Source organism: Anabrus simplex, chromosome 1 (genome assembly GCF_040414725.1).
Source record: "Anabrus simplex isolate iqAnaSimp1 chromosome 1, ASM4041472v1, whole genome shotgun sequence".
In the NCBI taxonomy this organism is placed as follows: Eukaryota; Metazoa; Arthropoda; class Insecta; order Orthoptera; family Tettigoniidae; genus Anabrus; species Anabrus simplex.
The window spans coordinates 452,512,202-452,530,177 of record NC_090265.1 but is presented as its reverse complement, the minus strand read 5'-3'; the positions used below and the strand labels follow the sequence as shown (position 1 = coordinate 452,530,177).

General features: G+C 39.7%; 1 protein-coding gene across 10 annotated transcripts in view; it reads left to right on the top strand.

Annotated features, from left to right (window-relative positions):
- Positions 1-17,976, top strand: part of Asator (tau-tubulin kinase asator) — a 500,954-nt gene that overhangs the window by 377,576 nt on the left and 105,402 nt on the right. For all 10 annotated transcript variants that reach the window (XR_010858479.2, XM_067135206.2, XM_067135211.2 and 7 more), the window contains one exon: positions 1,321-1,474. Coding sequence is in view for 9 of the 10 variants with exons in the window: in XM_067135206.2 (XP_066991307.1) it covers positions 1,321-1,474 (154 nt within the window). In the remaining variant the exon portion in view is untranslated. The remainder of the gene's footprint in view (positions 1-1,320; positions 1,475-17,976) is intronic.

Genomic DNA, 17,976 nt, shown 5'->3' with positions numbered 1-17,976 from the left:
CAATAACTTGTCACTCGAGAATAATAGCTGGAAAAAGTCAAGTTCATTCAACCTTGTGGTAGTTTATAACCTGACGTACCTGTGAATGGGCTTTTGAAATCCAAGTCACTGTCACGGTATTTCCTCCATCCATCAGAAGAGGTACCAGCATTGCCATTTAGCATAATTTTCTCATTATCGGGATTTTCATCACTCAACTCGCCAACACAATCTCGTTCCGCAATATCTTCCTTACCACTTAATTGAAAATCACTCTCACTATCGCTGAAATCAACGTCACTTTCACCTAAAAGTCTGGCTATTTCTTTCTCACGCTGCTCGAACGACGCCATGTTGCTGAGCAACATTTGTTTACAAACTCACATGGTCTTCAAAGAATACGCACAAAGCCTGATTTCAAAGAGATTATAGCTATACATGGCTTCAAATTTTCGTCGAATGATTGCAGTAGCTTACTGTACCTGTAATTCATGCACGCGTAACCCGACAAAGGAGTTATATTAGGGAAGAAAATCATGCGGGATATACTCATTGTCGGGCATGGCCCGCCACGTGAGTGCTAAGGGTTAATATAGGAATTTTGAAGGGACAGCAAAACATTGTCGGTATAACACAGGGTTTTTGTTATGTGCCTTACTCGCTATAGCGGACTTCTACTGTATATCGGCTGATCTTACGGCTATTCCTCTTCATAAACCCTGTGTTCTTCCCTGTATGATAATTTATGACCATTGCACTTCAGTAATAGAAAGCAATTGCTGCCAACGGGTGTTTTACAATCTTCCTCCCCAGAATCCTCAGAATACTGATAGGTGGAAGACTGAATTTTGGGTCATGCAGATTATTGCTTAATCACAGTGCCTCAGCAGACACTGCACTGAAGACAGTGAAATTGCTTCAGGAATCTGGAATTGAAGGAATGAACTATTCACAGAAAGCCTGTTTTGGTTCCCTGTTACTTCTTACTTTTCCCAAGGGAGAAATTGAGGTACCTTTGACTCTTTTTTTTTTTTTTTTACAGAATCATCATTACAAACAATTATGATACGACTGTTTCCTGATTACTTTCAAAGGATAATATTTATATAAAATGTGAGGGAGAATACTAAAGAAAAGAAATGGGTCGAGTTCTTACATTTTGGCCTTTCTCGTAGTAAAATTTAGAAAATTAAATGGTCACCCTTTGTATTGAAGCATTGATTTTATTTAGCCTGCCATTTGCAGTAGGGTTCTTGCTATGCATGTATGCAGGTTTTCTTTTTCATAAGAATGCTATTTCGTAGTACTTTATATTTAATGACATCTTTAATTTATTTGTAGGCCTTTCCTGGAACCCCCACTCCTCCAGCAAGCAGCCTTTGACGAGTTAGTATACGAGGTGGATGTAATGAGAAATGTGGCAGTTCGGCGTACTCAAGATGAAAAGGAGAAGGCGGATAAAATCAAGGAGAAGCAAAGAAGACCAAGTCTGCCGGTAATGAAAAATTTGCAGTACTTTCATATCCATGAACACCTTTTTCTAACATTCTGTTTTCTTCTAAACTTACAATTCTTGAAGGCTCAAATTTGGAACGGTTCAATTCCTTGCATGTCCTATTCCAAGCATAATTTTATTCACATTCTCAAGTTCAGTTCTCAGTGCTTTAAATTGGACTACTACATCAATTAATTTGTGGCCAGCTCATGGTATTCTAGCACATCCTTGTTTCTGCTTTCCTCATGTCCTGTTAAAGAGATTGTATACCTCAAGTAACCAGAAATATGTTTTATTAATTAAGGTTTTAAATAAAATGCAAAAAAAAAAAAAAAAAAAAGTTCTGAAACAGACAAAAGGTTGAAAACCTATTACCTCATGGAATACACCAACTTGAGAAGAAACATCACATGTACTTATAACCTGCAAAATATGATATCCCACAACTGCTGTTTACATATTTAAACCTGCTATTTTGAGAACCAAAAAGAACAGACTAAACAACATAAAAATATAGTAGTACAGTAGAAGTCCACTATACCAAGAACAGGAAAGGAGTGAGAATCAGGAAAGGAGTAAGACAGGGGTGTTCCTTATCACCATTTCTATTTAATCTGTACATTGAAGAGGCCATGAAAATTTTTAAATCCAAAACACCTGGCATTAAAATAAATGGAACAACTGTACACTGTATTAGATTTGCCGATGATATTGCACTTCTGGCTGACAATGAGAAGAACATGCAGATCATGCTCAACAAATTAACATCCATCTTAAAAGATTTCCAACTTAACATTAATGTACATAAAACTAATGTTATGGTTGTAAGTAAATCTAAAATGAAGCCAGAGGCACAGCTCAGAATTGGAAATATTTTAATAAAACAGGTGCACAAGTTCTGCTACTTAGGATCAGTTACTGCCGATGACAACAGATGCACTGTGGAAATAAAAAGGAGGATTTCCCTGTGTAAGAAAGCCTTTGAGGAGAAGAAGTAGCTCTTAACTAATAAATCCTTAAATACTGAACAAAAGAAATTATTTATCAAAACGTTCATTTGGAGTGTGCTGCTATACGGCTGTGAAGGATGGACTCTCTTGACGGAGGACGTGAAACGACTAGAGGCAGTGGAAATGTGGTTATGGAGGAAGATGACAAGAACTAGCTGGATTGAGAAGAAAACTAATGAAGCAGTGCTTAGAGAAATAAACACCCAGAAGCAGTGCTTAGAGAAATAAACACCCAGAGACATTTAATAACAACGATAAAAAGGAGAAAAGCGTCGGTTCTCGGTCACATTCTCCGGCATAATAACTTCATAAAGAACTTGTTCGAAGGCAAGGTGATGGGAAAGAAAGGCAGAGGGAAACCACGGAAGAAGATCATTGAAGAGGTAGTTGAGATGATGGGATGCCAAGGTTATGGAGAGATGAAAAGGATCGCAGAGAGAAGAGATCAATGGTGTCAGTGACAAGGCGAAGCCTGTAGATAATGATGATAACAAGAACCCCAATATAGCGACAGTTTTTGTCTGTCCTTTCAAAATTCCTATATTAAACTATATTGCATCCAAAACGTAATGAACACCAACATTATGAACTCCCTGCAATTTTATATTCAATGTATCAGATAAATCATTCTGCACAGCTGACTGCTAGTCGATGATAGGAAATATTAGAGATAAGTGACTAACACATATTGGTGATTGGTGTCTAACTATTATACTGGTGGGAGAGAGTTTAAATCTACAGATTTTAGTAGTTTGTTATAGCCAATAGATATGAACTGGGTCTTCGAAATATTTAACCCAAGAAGTGTCAAGGATCTCTAAAAGTGGTTCACTGCACCTTCCTGTGTGGCCAGGATCACGTTTTGAGATCCTCAGTAAATGGGTGTTTTCTTGACTGTTATGCCATATGTATTACATAAAACTTGAATCACGGCCGACTTGATGCATTGCTCTAGCTAGCTCCTTACCGGCCTTGACAATCGGGTCCACGCACTGTAATCGGAGTTTCACTTTACAATGTAATCGGAGTAGTTACACGGCTCGACACGTGGCGCTGGCGACCTACCTATTTGCGATAGAAATGCATACTTTTTTATGGAAAAGATACAGACTTTGATTGCCGATTTATCATAATTTTAGAGTTATGGAGAATGTTACATAGGTTAATACTGTTAAAAATGATTAATCCTAAAGGTTAATTTCGTTGATATTTGCCAAAATGATGTCGTGAAATGAAACTGCGGAGAGATGGAGTAGTCCAACTGACGTTCCTTAGCTGTGAGAAATAGTAATAGTTTTTGTTATGGCTTTTAGATACATAGCAGAACTTACCCAAAAACTTTTGTCTTCTGATGTTAATCTTGAGATTAACAGTCATTGTTCAATTTGGGTTTTAAAATTCTTCAAGCGCTGCTCTCAAGAAGGGGGCTGGACAAAACATAAAAAGTCTTACTTTTTTCCATATTTGTTGTATGCATAACATAAGAGGGCTTTTTTTTTTTTCCAAGGTCCGATTGGTCACGAAATGAAACAGCAGTACAAATTTGACACTTTTCTATTAGTAACACTTACTGATACATCACAGCTATTTTTCAACATAGTCGCCTCGCAGATTGAGATATTTGTCGTAGCGTGGTACCAACTTGTCGATGCCCTCTTGATAGAACGCCGCCGCCTGCGCCTGTAACCATCTTTGTACGCCGGTCTGCAGCGCCTCGTCGGTGTCAAAACGCTGTCCTCCTAGCCAGCATTTCATGTGAGCAAAGAGGTGAAAATCTGATGGAGCCAGGTCCGGACTGTATGCTGGAAACGCTGCAGGAGGTTCGTGGTGGCAGCTGCAGTGTGAGGCCGAGCATTGTCATGGACTTACAGCTATAAATTTCATTGGTTCCATATTGAAGTGGGATTACAGTAAAATTAATTTCTTTCAAGGTCCACCTATTCAATACAATGACGTTTTATTGTGATTTAATCACATGTCAAATAGTCAAATGGTACTAGTTTCGGCATCTGTGTGCCATCATCAGCCTTGACTACAAATTAAAACAAGATATATATTCCTAAAACATCTAAAACACATTTTAACTCATTATAAAATAACATACAATTAATGTGGTGATACATGAAATACAATAAAATTATGATACAATTGGTGTGATATAAAATTCTTAACATTCCGGCTGTTCGTTACATAATTCAGTCTGTGTGCATCCGGGATAAGTGAATTTTTGCAGTTGTATGCTGTCTATGTGAATGACATTTGTTCCTTTAGATATTAGGTGGTTCCAGGGAAGTTTACTTTGATCATATAAGATCGTGATGTAATTAGAGATGAATAACCACTTCAGTTTGAACCTGAAGGAGAAATAGCCAAGTTAGATGTTGGAAGCAATGTGTGGAAGTTACTAGAAACATTAGAATCGTTGAATGATGATTGACTCACCTTGAGCAGCATGTAAACGTGTTGTTACACAGACGGAGCCGGACGAAGTGTGTGGGCAACGGTAAAGGAGGCGAGGGGAAGGAAGGAGGCGGAGCTCTTGTGGGGGAATGGAACTAAGGCGGGGCGGAAGGATGGGGTAGTGGGGGTAATTGACGGGAGTGTGTATTCCGGATTACTTGGAAAATCGAACTGTTTTTCGATAGTTTGTTATTTTTAAGCCAATCGATTAAAAGATCGAAAAGAATATTGGGTTTCTCGTAAATCTCATTTAAATTGTAATTGGGGTTAAAATATTGGTCGCAGTTGATGTAACAACTTTCAAATATATTAATTATGGGTCCCTTGTTTACTGTTTGAAGAACTTCCATATCTTGTTCAATGTCGGTAAATTTGTGATTAGTGTCGTGCATATGTATACCCATACTTATTGTGTCTCATCGCGTTGACGTGTTCCGAATGTCAAATGTCATGGAGGAGGACAATGCCTGATGACAACATCCCTCTCCGCTTATTCTGAATTGCCTGTCGTAGACGTTGAATAGTCGCACAGTATGCGGCTGCAGTGATGGTGGAACCACGTTCCATGAATTCCACCAACAGAATTCCTTTCCGGTCCCAGAACACAGTAGCCATACACTTTCTGTTGGAGAATGTTCGCTTGAATTTCTTTGGCTTACTCGGGGAGTGCGAATGCATCCACTGTTTGGATTGCTCTTTTGTTTCTTCCGTTTCAAAATGAACCCATGTCTCGTCCCCTGTGACAATTTTGTTCAAAAAATCTGGTCCTTCATCATGGTAGCGCTGGAGAAACACTAAAGCGGCGCCATTCGCTGTGTTTTGTGACGGTCAGACAGCATCTTCGGAACCCATCTCGCACAAAGTTTGCGGTACTGAAGTGTCCCACTCACAATTGTGTACAGAGCTGACCTGGAAATTTCAGGAAACGAAGCACTCAACACAGAAATTGTGAACCGACGATTTTCTCGAATTGCCTGATCCACACGCTGAACAAGATCATCGGTTGACACGCTTCCTTCCCTGGCCGCCTGCATCATGGACGTCTGTACTCCCTGCTGTAAAGTTCCTGCACCATTGTCGCACTTTGCTGTCGCTCATGCACGTTTCACCATACACACGACTTATTCGGTGAAGAATTTCGGCTGCATTGCACCCCTCAGCCTGAAGAAATCGAATTACACAGCGCACTTCACACTTGGTGGGCGAAGCGATCATTTTAGCCATGTTTACGAACGCGCTGCACGTTCACTACTGACGGGACTGAGGTGAGGCGCATAACGGTCATTTCAGAGACGTTGCGCAACACATCTGCACAGCGGTTCATCATATATTTGCGGGCGTTTGACTGTCGCGACCGATCGGACCTTGAAAAAAAAATAGCCCTCGTAAATATTTTGACATTATGATAATTATTTGGGGATATTAGGTCGTGTAATAATAAATAAATACCAGCTGACGCATTTCAATCCTGCGACCAGGATCGTCTTCAGAGCAACAACAGAGCAAAAATGGCTACGGTCTCTCCATAGTAACCAGACTCAAGATAGAGAGACCCTGTTAGAAATATAGTTCATTCCAGGGCCTCCAGAGTCACGGAGAAAGATGTTGACGAGTTAACTATGGAGGGTAGCCATGATCTACTCAGTATATAGCCATCACTTTCGTTAAAATTATTCGGGCGTTTAGCAATTTCTATCGCCTCACGAATGATTCTGGGAATAAAATGTTTCTCTTTACAAATGACAGAAGTTGCATCAAAAATTATTTGATGGTCATTATGTATGGCATGTTCTACCACAGCAGACATCTCTGGCTGGCAAAGACGTAAGTGCCTGCGATGTTCTTTACCCCTTGTTGTTACTTTCCTACATGTTTGGCCGACATAAACCGATCCACAGGAGCAAGGAATCATATATATTCCAGCGCATTTTAAACCAATAGGATCTTTGACAGATCGCAAACAATTGCCTATGGTGATATTAGGCTTAAAAATGGTCTTGATATTGTGCTTTCTGAGAATATTGCCAATCCTATCTGTGACAGATTGCACGTATGGCAAGAAGGCCAGACTCAAAGGACGAGAATCACGTGACAATCTGCCTTTTGGCTTAGGATGTAGCACTTCGTCAATCTGTTTCCCTGAATAGCCATTGCTCAGAAATGTTCTGGATAGGAACTCAAGTTCACCGTTTAATTTATCCTCCTCATAAACCTCCCTTGCTCGGCTGATAAGTGTGTTAAGCATAGCACGCTTTTGGCAAGGATGGTGATGAGAGGACCCATGAAGGTATCTATTAGTATGGGTAGGTTTACGGTAAACCGAATGACCTAAAGTTCCATCTGATTTCTTAGAAACCAAAACATCCAAGAACGGCAAACATCCTCCACGTTCAGTCTCCATGGTAAATTTAATGTTTGGATGTATGTTGTTCAAGTGATCCAAAAATATGGATAATTCGTGTTCACCATGGGGCCAGATAACAAATGTGTCACCGACAAATCTCAACCAGATGGACAGCTTGAGCGTGCAAGATTGAAGACAACGCTCTTCAAAATCTTGCATATAGAAATTAGCGATGACTGGTGCCAATGGCAATCCCATGGCAACACCATCCATTTGTTCGTATATTGTACCATGAAAACTGAAATATGTGGTAGTGAAGACAAGGTGAAACAGATTAACCGTGTCACCAGGAAAGATTTTATCCAACAGAGACAAGGTGTCTATGATTGGAACCCTAGTGAACAGAGACACAACATCAAAACTGACTAGAATATCACCAGGAGAAACACGCAGATTGGATAAAATGCCAATAAAATACGATGAATTCCTGATGGATGCCTCATTACTAGGGCCCGGATTTTTATGCAGTAACCGCTTAGATTGCAAACTAATTTGGTTAGTAGGAACTGCCGGCCACCCGCTCTTCCATAATGTAGCAAGAGTAACATAAATTATAGGGGTTTTGATGGGCCGTACCCCTATTGTTTATGCAAACCCCGTAGCATAGTCGTTGTGAAGGTAGACTATACTTGTTACTCGCTTCAGGAAGTTTGCATTCTAACCTATTACTGCATAAACATCCGGGCCCTACTCATTACCTATGTACGGCTTGAGAAGTTCTCCAAGGTATTTGGCCAGGTTGTATGTAGGGGAACCTATACTGTTAACAATAGGTCTAAGGGGAACTCCATCTTTATGGATCTTAGGAAGGCCATAAAGTCGGGGAATTGTGGAAGCCTGCTGTCGCAAACCACGAGAAACATCATTCGGAATCGAGCTAGCTTTAAGAAGAGACGCTGTTTTCCTATCAATGGCGTTGGTAGGATCATTTTTTAGCACCTTATAGGTGGGATCACTGAGAAGTTCCTCAATCTTGTTATTGTAGTCAACGGTGTTCATAACCACAGTAGCATTGCCTTTATCAGCCTTCAACACCACCAAGTCCTTGTTCAATTTTAGTTGTTTAAGAGCATACCTCTCTTTGGAAGTAAGGTTAGGACGAGGGGGTTTGAAATGTCTGGTAATGGTGGTGGTTTCAAATGAATCTCTTCAGCAATATGATCCGGTAAGGGCTTTAGAGAAGCCTCAACACCACAGATGATCTCCTCTGTCGGAAGCTTAAGAGGTGAAATCGCAAAATTTAATCCCTTCTCGAGCACAGACATAGGAGTATCCAAATTAGTGGTGGATAGATTAACCACTACTTTAGAAGAATTCAAGTGTGGGACAGAATTCTTCCTCTGGCACATCGATAAACGGAAAAATTTGGATACATGCCTAGCCCTTGAAGAAGATAAAAGCGATAAGAGAGCCATGTGAGATACAAGGTCCAGATGATTGAATGTGTTCACCTCTAATGATGTCCGACTTAAAGAAAGATGAAGCTTATAAAGCTCACCTGAAATAAAATCCAGTTCCCTTCTCAAAGCATGAATGCGCTCTCGAAGAGAGCGAAGCTCGCCCTACGTAGAATTCTACGAGTATGTGGCGATTCAGTCGGATGCTTTAACACCGCAAATTTAGGGACGATGTTATTGTCCCGACATCTAACACAGAAAGTTAGAGACAACAATATACGAGCCTTTTTCAGCCTCAGACGTTCAAAGCGTTTCATGTCGTAATAAATACTCTCCCCATAGAGTTTGGTAATCTTAATACGTAGACTTTCACGACCACTAAATGACATTATGATAATTATTTGGGGATATTAGGTCGTGTAATAATAAATAAATAATCATAATAATAATAATAAACGTGGAGGATGTTTGCCGTTCTTGGATGTTTTGGTTTCTAAGAAATCAGATGGAACTTTAGGTCATTTGGTTTACCGTAAACCTACCCATACTAATAGATACCTTTATGGGTCCTCTCATCACCATCCTTGCCAAAAGCGTGCTATGCTTAACACTCTTATCAGCCAAGCAAGGGAGGTTTGTGAGGAGGATAAATTAAACGGTGAACTTGAGTTCTTATCCAGAACATTTCTGAGCAATGGCTATTCAGGGAAACAGATTGACGAAGTGCTACATCCTAAGCCAAAAAGCAGATTGTCACGTGATTCTCGTCCTTTGAGTCTGGCCTTCTTGCCATACGTGCAATCTGTCACGGATAGGACTGGCAATATTCTCAGAAAGCACAATATCAAGACCATTTTTAAGCCTAATATCACCATAGGCAATTGTTTGCGATCTGTCAAAGATCCTATTGGTTTAAACTGCGCTGGAATGTATATGATTCCTTGCTCCTGTGGATCGGTTTATGTCGGCCAAACATGTAGGAAAGTAACAACAAGGGTTAAAGAACATCGCAGGCACTTACGTCTTTGCCAGCCAGAGAAATCTGCTGTGGCAGAACGTGCCATACATAATGACCATCAAATAATTTTTGATGCAACTTCTGTCATTTGTAAAGAGAAGCATTTTATTCCCAGAATCATTCGTGAGGCGATAGAAATTGCTAAACGCCCAAATAATTTTAACAAAGGTGATGGCTATATACTGAGTAGATCATGGCTACCCTCCATAGTTAACTCGTCAACATCTTTCTCCGTGACTCTGGAGGCCCTGGAATGAACTATATTTCTAACAGGGTCTCTCTATCTTGAGTCTGGTTACTATGGAGAGACCGTAGCCATTTTTGCTTTGTTGTTGCTCTGAAGACGATCCTGGTCGCAGGATTGAAACGCGTCAGCTGGTATTTATTTATTATTACATGACCTAATATCCCCAAATAATTATCATAATGTCATTTAGTGGTCGTGAAAGTCTATGTATTAAGATAAATATTTTGACTCAAACATCTTCAAATTTTAATTTCATTATATATAGTTTCAGATTACATTTCATTCATACCTTTCCCTAGAATATTAAATAGGCCTACCCGGCAAGTTGGCCGTGCTAAATTCAGACAATAAATTTTACTTGAAATGCAGTAGGACGGAATAAGTTGGCCGCACGGCTAGAGGCGTGCAGTGTGAGCTGTGAGCTTGCATCCGGGAAATAGTGGATTCGAACCCCACTGTCGGCAGCCCTGAAGATGGTTTTCCGTGGTTTCACATCTTCACATCAGGCTGTACCTTAATTAAGGCTATGGCCGGTTCCTTCCCACTCCTAGCCTTTTCCTATTCCACCGGCGTCATAAGACCTATTTGTGTCGGTGCGACGTGAAACAAATAGCGAAAAATGAAGACAAATTTTAAATAAAAATTCAGTGAGAGAAAAGTATTTTGAGTAAATACATCGTAAACTGTTTGGACAGGAAACAACCCTTCATACCGCCATAACAGTAGTGGTTCTTACTTCTTAGTGTTTAAATGTTAAAGTTCAGATTATCTTGGGTAAAAATGTGTTGTGTTGCTTTCATATGGCAAATACAACTCTGCCTAAAGGATTATTCTATGCAAGAAAATTCATGGGTAAAAATACCCAATTAGCGTGATTAGCTACCACTGCCGCAGGCCTGGGTTCGATTCCTGCCACGAAATTTCAAAAGTAGTACGAGGGCTGGAACGGGGTCCAGTCAACCTTGGGTCAGCTGAGTAGAGGGAGGATCCTCAGACATCCTCGAAATGGTTTTCCATAATTTCCCACTTCTCATCCAAGCAAATGCCGGGATGGTAACTAACTTAAGGCCACGGCTGCTTCCTTCCCTCTTCCTTGTCTATGCCTTCCAATATTCCCATCCCCAACAAAAGGCCCCTATTCAGTATAGCAGTTGCGGCCGCCTGGTCGAGGTACCGGTCATCCTTCCGAGTTGTATCCCCGACCCGCAGTCTCATGCTCCAGGATACTACCCTTGAGGTGGTAGAGGTGGGATCCCTCACCGAGTCCGAGGGAAAAGCCAACCCTCTTGGGGTAAACAGAGTAAGAAAAAAAGAAAGAAGATATGAATAAATACCCAAAACAGAAACGGAAAACTAAGATGAAAGTGCTAATTGCTTTTAGTCACTCCGTAGTTTTGTCCTGGTCTACAGAGAATTCGTGAAATGATAGCGTCCTATTGCTCTTTTTTTTCCTGTTCGGAATACAAAAAAAGGCACACAGCAATACATATTAGAATATTTCGAAACCCAGTTAAAAAGCAAATCACCACACCATTAAAAAAAAAACTAATTAGCACATGAATTGAAATACTTGTTTAGGATGAAGTTACAGCAAGAAATCACTTTGTTCGTGTTTGCCGAAAATTTCTGCTCGAAGTGCAAAAAGGTGCACAATAATGTCACAAATTCCAAGATTCGTAAACACAATTTAAAAAATATATTCACTACACAATAAAAATTAAACTCACTAGCACATAACTATCGGCTCTCAATATCAAGCCAACAAGTACCTCATTGTGAACACATTGCCAACATTTACGACAGCAAAACTATATAAATAAAACTGGAAATGCGGCAATTTGCGGTAAACTGCTTCCTGTCTGCGAGTAGGAGGCCAGCGCTCCAGCGGCATTATGGTGAAACTTTCCAATTACAGCTTTATGCTGGGCTTCACAGGTGATTGTCAAGGCCGGTATAAGGAGCGCAGCGAGGGATCCAGTCAGCCGTGCTTGAATGTGTCTAGTTCACACTTATCACCACTATTGTCGCTTTACAAGTATTTCTTGAAGCTTCATGTCCATACAAATCTATTATCTAGTAGTTGTTATGTGACTGTAGTAAACAAACATTACAGCATTGAAATCAAAAACATTGCTAACTGAATCGGATGTTTTACAAGCTCTTGATGAGGGTAGTGACTGTAGTGAAATTGATAGTGAAAATGATTCTTAGAGCATTAAAAATTCAGGCTGGAGTAAGTTTGGATAATTTGTCAGATGACTATACACCATTGCAGACAACTGAAGAAGTGCTCTGTGTGCGACAGCAGCAGAAAAGGGAGAGTGATCCAGACATTGGTGTCCAGGATGTAATGCGGGAGTCCATGAAACATGCTGGGATCAATTGGAGCACTTCTTCAGAGAAAGTGGACCCAAAAGGGACAAAGCCCAGGAGAGGAAGTAGAATCAGAATAAGCTGCCAAAAAACAAAACTAATGTTTTCTTTGTCCTCTTCTGTGACATGAAGTGTTTTAGGAGTGCTAAGTATGTACAGATTTTCTTGAAACTTTCAGGCCTATTTCAGCATTGTATGAGGAACATCTTTTATTTTTTTGTTATAATAACTAACAATCTAACAAAGCAGTGGGTGAGGATGGAATCATAGCAGAGCTCTGGAAATACGCTGATGAGGAGTCAATCCAAAGTATCTATGAAATCATACCTAATATCTGGGTGACCTGGGTGACGGAAGCGTTACCTAACGATTGGACCTCAGCGATCATTCACCTGTTACACAAAAAAGGCGACAAATCAGATCTCAGCAACTACAGAGGGGTTTCCCTTGTATCAGTGACGTACAAGATACTCTCCAAAGTATTACTCACAAGAGTAGAGGCTCAACTAGACTCCTTCATCGGAGAGTACCAGGCTGGGTTTCGCAAGTCAAGGTCATGCGCCAAACAAATCCTGAACCTCAAAACCATCATCACTTACAAAAACCTAAATGCCTCACCCTACGTGGCAACATTTGTTGACTTTCAGAAGGCCTACAATTCAGTAGATAGGGAGTCGCTCTTCCAGGCACTTGCTGAACTGGGACTAAATAAGAAAACCTTGAATCTTGTGAAAGCAACTCTTACCAGCACTACAGCCAGAATCAAATTCAGAGGGGAACTGTCCCAGAGCTTTGAGATCAAAACAGGTGTTAGACAAGGGGATGGCCTATCTCCAGTCCTCTTGAACTGCCTACTCGAAGAAGTCATTTGTGAGTGGACGGAAATGCTAAAGGATGACCCTGGATTGAGAATAGGCTACAAGAAAGACAAGTTAACAGTCAACTGTTTAGCCTTCGCATATGACCTTACACTCTTGGCATCCAGTGTGGAGGAAGCTATCAATCAACTATCCTCTCTCGACCACATAGCAGATCACCATCAACAAAACACAGTTTATCACCAACATCAGTGATGCACCCAAATCAGTCCCACTGGGGGAGAAAGCAGTACAAAGGACTAACTCCTTCAAATACCTAGGAGAATGGATGCATCAAATTGGAAAGCACCTACCACCTATGTAAGAGTATGTACAAATCCAAATCCCTCTCCCTTAACCTCAAGATCAGGCATTACACTACTGTAGTGAGACCATCAGTACTATACGCCTCAGAATGCCTAAACATGGTAAGAAAAAGGCAACTTAGAAAACTGGAGCTGAAGGAAAGGAAGAAGATCCTGAGAAAAATCATGGGCCCTATTAAAGAAGAAGGCAAGTACAGAATCAGGCACAACAACGAACTGTACCAACAATTGGAGAGCATTACAACATCTATGAGGAAGAGGAGATTGAACTTCTATGGTCATGTCATGAGAATGGACAATCAGAGGCTCACCTCCAGAATCTTCCACACCATCTCTAGAGGGAAAGCGATTAATGCCAAGTGGGCAAGATTTGTCAGAAAAGACCTTCAAGAATTGGACATTGCTCCCAGTGAAATCTATGACAGGAATAGGTACAGAACGTTGATCAGAACATCAAACACTCTCCATTTACTAACAAAAAAAAACAGTACGTCCAGGAGGAGGTGTGAAATGGACTCGGGAGTGAAAAGACATTCACAGTGCAAGAATGAAGGAGTACTGGTCAAATTCAAACCAACAAGAAATTTCTTGCAGTAAAGGGTCTTCAGTTCTAATATTTTCATTTTCTATGTCTTTTTATTGTGAAACAACTCATTCTGATCAAAATCGTGTGTATATTGGTTTCTGATAATATTTATATTAACCAGTTTTATAAAATATTTCCTAAACCACTACAGTTTCAGCATTAATGCCTGCCACTAAAAAGAACATGTGCCTGAAGATCATTAGCATATATGTGGTAAAACTATTTCTTAAAAATTGTGGATATATATATATATACGAGAAGCATAATGGACCAAGCACTGACTAAACCTTGGGGTATGCCAGTATTCACTACTTGCTAACCTGAAGACATGCCATCAAAGGAAACAACTTTCTGAGAACAATGGAACATGTATGATTCAAACTCTACCAAGCATTTTGTGTCAATTCAGTGGACTTCAGTTTCACTAGAAGTACTGTATTTACTCGCGTATTAGACCCCTTTTTTCCCCAGTTTTATAGCCAAAAATAGTAAAGGGGGGTCCAATATGCGATAACCTCAAAATTTTGTGCAGCGAACACATGACTTCTAGGCTGTAAAGATCTATAAATTGTACGTGTAAACATTCTATATAGCAAGATACCCGTGCTTCGCTACGGTATTATACTGAAATTTATAATTGAATGCTTATCGTTTTATATATAACCCACCGATATTCGCGATCTGACTCGTTTTCTGAGAGATTCCACCAAAATTCGCGATCTGACTCATTTTCTGAGAGATTACGGCAACGTTCCTCCCATTTTTCAATCTTTTCTCCAGCAATCGATTTCGTACTTCCCGGGATAGGTCCAGGTATTCCACCCGGTCAGTTGGGTCCCTAAATCGTTGCCATCTATTCTTATAAGCATTTTTAATGTGGATCAAATCCTTGAGGAGATCCGGCGTGGTGTCGTCTTGGGTGCCTTGGCGGTACTGAACCTCTACTTGGCGGTAAATTACATCTGCTGCCGTTGTCATTGATGACAGTATGACCAGCACCATTGTCGCCCGTAGGCAAGTGCGCAGGACTTCTGCCGATACGAATGACATACGTCCGTACATTATTGACCTTATTACAGAGGTGAACAATTGCACGGTCAATCATATATCTATCGTTTATTTCAAATATGTTTAAATTTTTGTTTATATGCCAGAAGAATCTACTGTAATCTAAGAAGGTTCTCCAAAGGAAAAGATGGCTCTTGAAAACGAACAGAGGAGAGATTAAAAATGATCGGTTTATGATCAGAATAAGTACATTGAAAATCCACAGCCTGTTTCCAGTCATTCAACCGGGTCAGGAATGGAATGAATAAGCCCTGCCGAAGCCTGTCGCACTCCACTGGGGCAATGATTAAATGAATGACAAATGAAATGAAATGATATTGGAGAGTGTTGCTGGAATGAATGATGACGGGGAAAACCGGAGTACCCGGAGAAAAACCTGTCCCGCCTCCGCTTTGTCCAGCACAAATCTCACATGGAGTGACCGGGATTTGAACCACGAAACCCAGCGGTGAGAAGCCAGCGCGCTGCTGCCTGAGCCACGGAGGCTCCTTATAAGTACATTAGGAACAGTAAAATCAATTGGTCTCGCCTCCGTTTTCACCCCACCCCGGTTAAGCTGATTTACCTCTCCCCCAAAAAACAGAAAACGTGTTCCTTTATGTTTAAAGGAGATTCCAAATACCAATGTTCACGTGTGTTACCTTCAGTTTTGAGATATAAGTATTCCCATAAAAATAATTAACTTTTTTCACTTACTTTCACACTCGCCGCCCCCCTTAAGTGAATTTTCCGGCAAAGAATACTTGTTTCTTTAATTGTAAAAGATCTTATAAATACCGATTATCTTCAGTTTTTGAGATAGGTGTCCTCATGAAACAAATTCAACTCCTTTTCACACTCGCCCCCAAGAATGATTCTCCGCCCCGCCCCCCCTCCCCAAAACGCGTCGTTTTATTTTTAAAGAAGATCTAAATACCAATTCTCACGTCCGTAACAACTTTAGTTTTTATTAGATATAAGTATCCTCATACAATTCAATAAATTTTTCAATTTTTCACCTCCCCTCCCCAACCTCCATTGGATTTTCTGAGAATACCTGTTTCTTTACTTTAACAGGAGATTCCAAATACCAGTTTTTACGTCTGCAACATTTTACATTTGAGATACACTGTAGATATAGTCTTTCTAAAAATTCACCCCAATTTGTCACTCCTGTTTAACCCCCATTAATTAGATTTTCCAAAAACAAAACAAATGTTTCAGTTTTTTTTTAAAAGGAGATTCCATATACTAAATGTCTGGCCTGTAATATCTTCAGTTTCTGAGATATAAGTATCCTCATTAAAGACATTCAACCCCTTATTCAGACTTTTCACCCCTCCTATTGGGATTTTCCGAAAACAAAAAAATACATGTTCTTTTATTTTTAAAGGAGATTCTAAATATCAATTTTTACACCTGCAAACTTTTGAAGTTTTGAGATATAGATACACTCATTTTTAAAATACCCCCCCCCCCCCCCACTATTTGGATTTTCTAAAAACAAAAAATACACGTTTCTTTATTTATAAAGGAGATCCCAAATACTGATTTTCAGGTCTGTAACATCTTCAGTTTCTGTGAAATAAGGATCCTTATAAAAGGCATTAAACTATTTTTCACCCCTTTTCAGCCCTCCTATTGGGATTTTCCAAAAACAAAAATATATGTGTTTCTTTATTTTGAAAGTAGATTCTAAGTACCAATTTTTACATCTGTAAACTTTGAAAGTTTTGAGATACAGATACACTCATTTTAAAAATTCACCCTCCACTATTTGGATTTTCCAAAAACAAAAAGTATATGTTTCTTTATTTTTAAGGGAGATCCCAAATACCTTTTTTCAGGACTGTAATATCTTCAGTTTCTGAGATATAAGTATCCTCATTAAAGGCATTCAACCCCTTTTCACCCCTCCTATTAGGATTTTCCAAAAACAAAAAATACGGGTTTCTTTATTTATAATGAAAATTCTAAATACCAATTTTTACATGTATAAACTTTCAAAGTTTTGAGATATTGATACACTCATTTTAATAATTCACCCCCCTTTTCCCCCTCCCATTAATTGGATTTTCCTAAAACAAAAAATATGTGTTTCTTTATTTTTAAAAGAGATCAAGTGTACCAATTTTCAGGTCTGTAATATCTTCAGTTTCTGAGATATAAGTACCGGTATCCTGATTAAAGGCATTCAACCCCTTTTTCACCCCTCCCATTGGTATTTTCTGAAAACAAAAAAATACGTGTGTCCGTATTTTTAAAGAAGATCCTAAATACCAATTTTTACATCTGTAAACTTTTGAAGTTTTGAGATATAGATACACTCATTTTAAAATTTCAACCCCCTTTTCATCCCCTTAGTGACGGAATATCCAAAAATCCTCTCTTAGCGAGCACCTACATCTTAATATGAATGTGTCCACAAAATTTAATTTCTTTATGTCCAGTAGTTTTGGCTCGGCGATGATGAATCAGTCAGTCAGTCAGTCAGTCAGTCAGTCAGGACAAGTTATTTTATATATATAGATTTAACAAACTTGGAATGTATTTAATTATACTGGCTGTTTTCGTCGGAAGGCAGTATTTCTAAACGTAAAAGGACAACAAATGGTGAACACAACTTTTAGGCCTACGGTACATGGAAATGTCAGTTTTAGTTACTCATATTACGTCATTCTTTACATCTCATTCCTCTGGTGAGGTTGACGTCAGGAAGGGCATACGGCCGTGAAAACTCGCTATGAAGATTCGTCTTGCTTCATGCTCGATCCTGT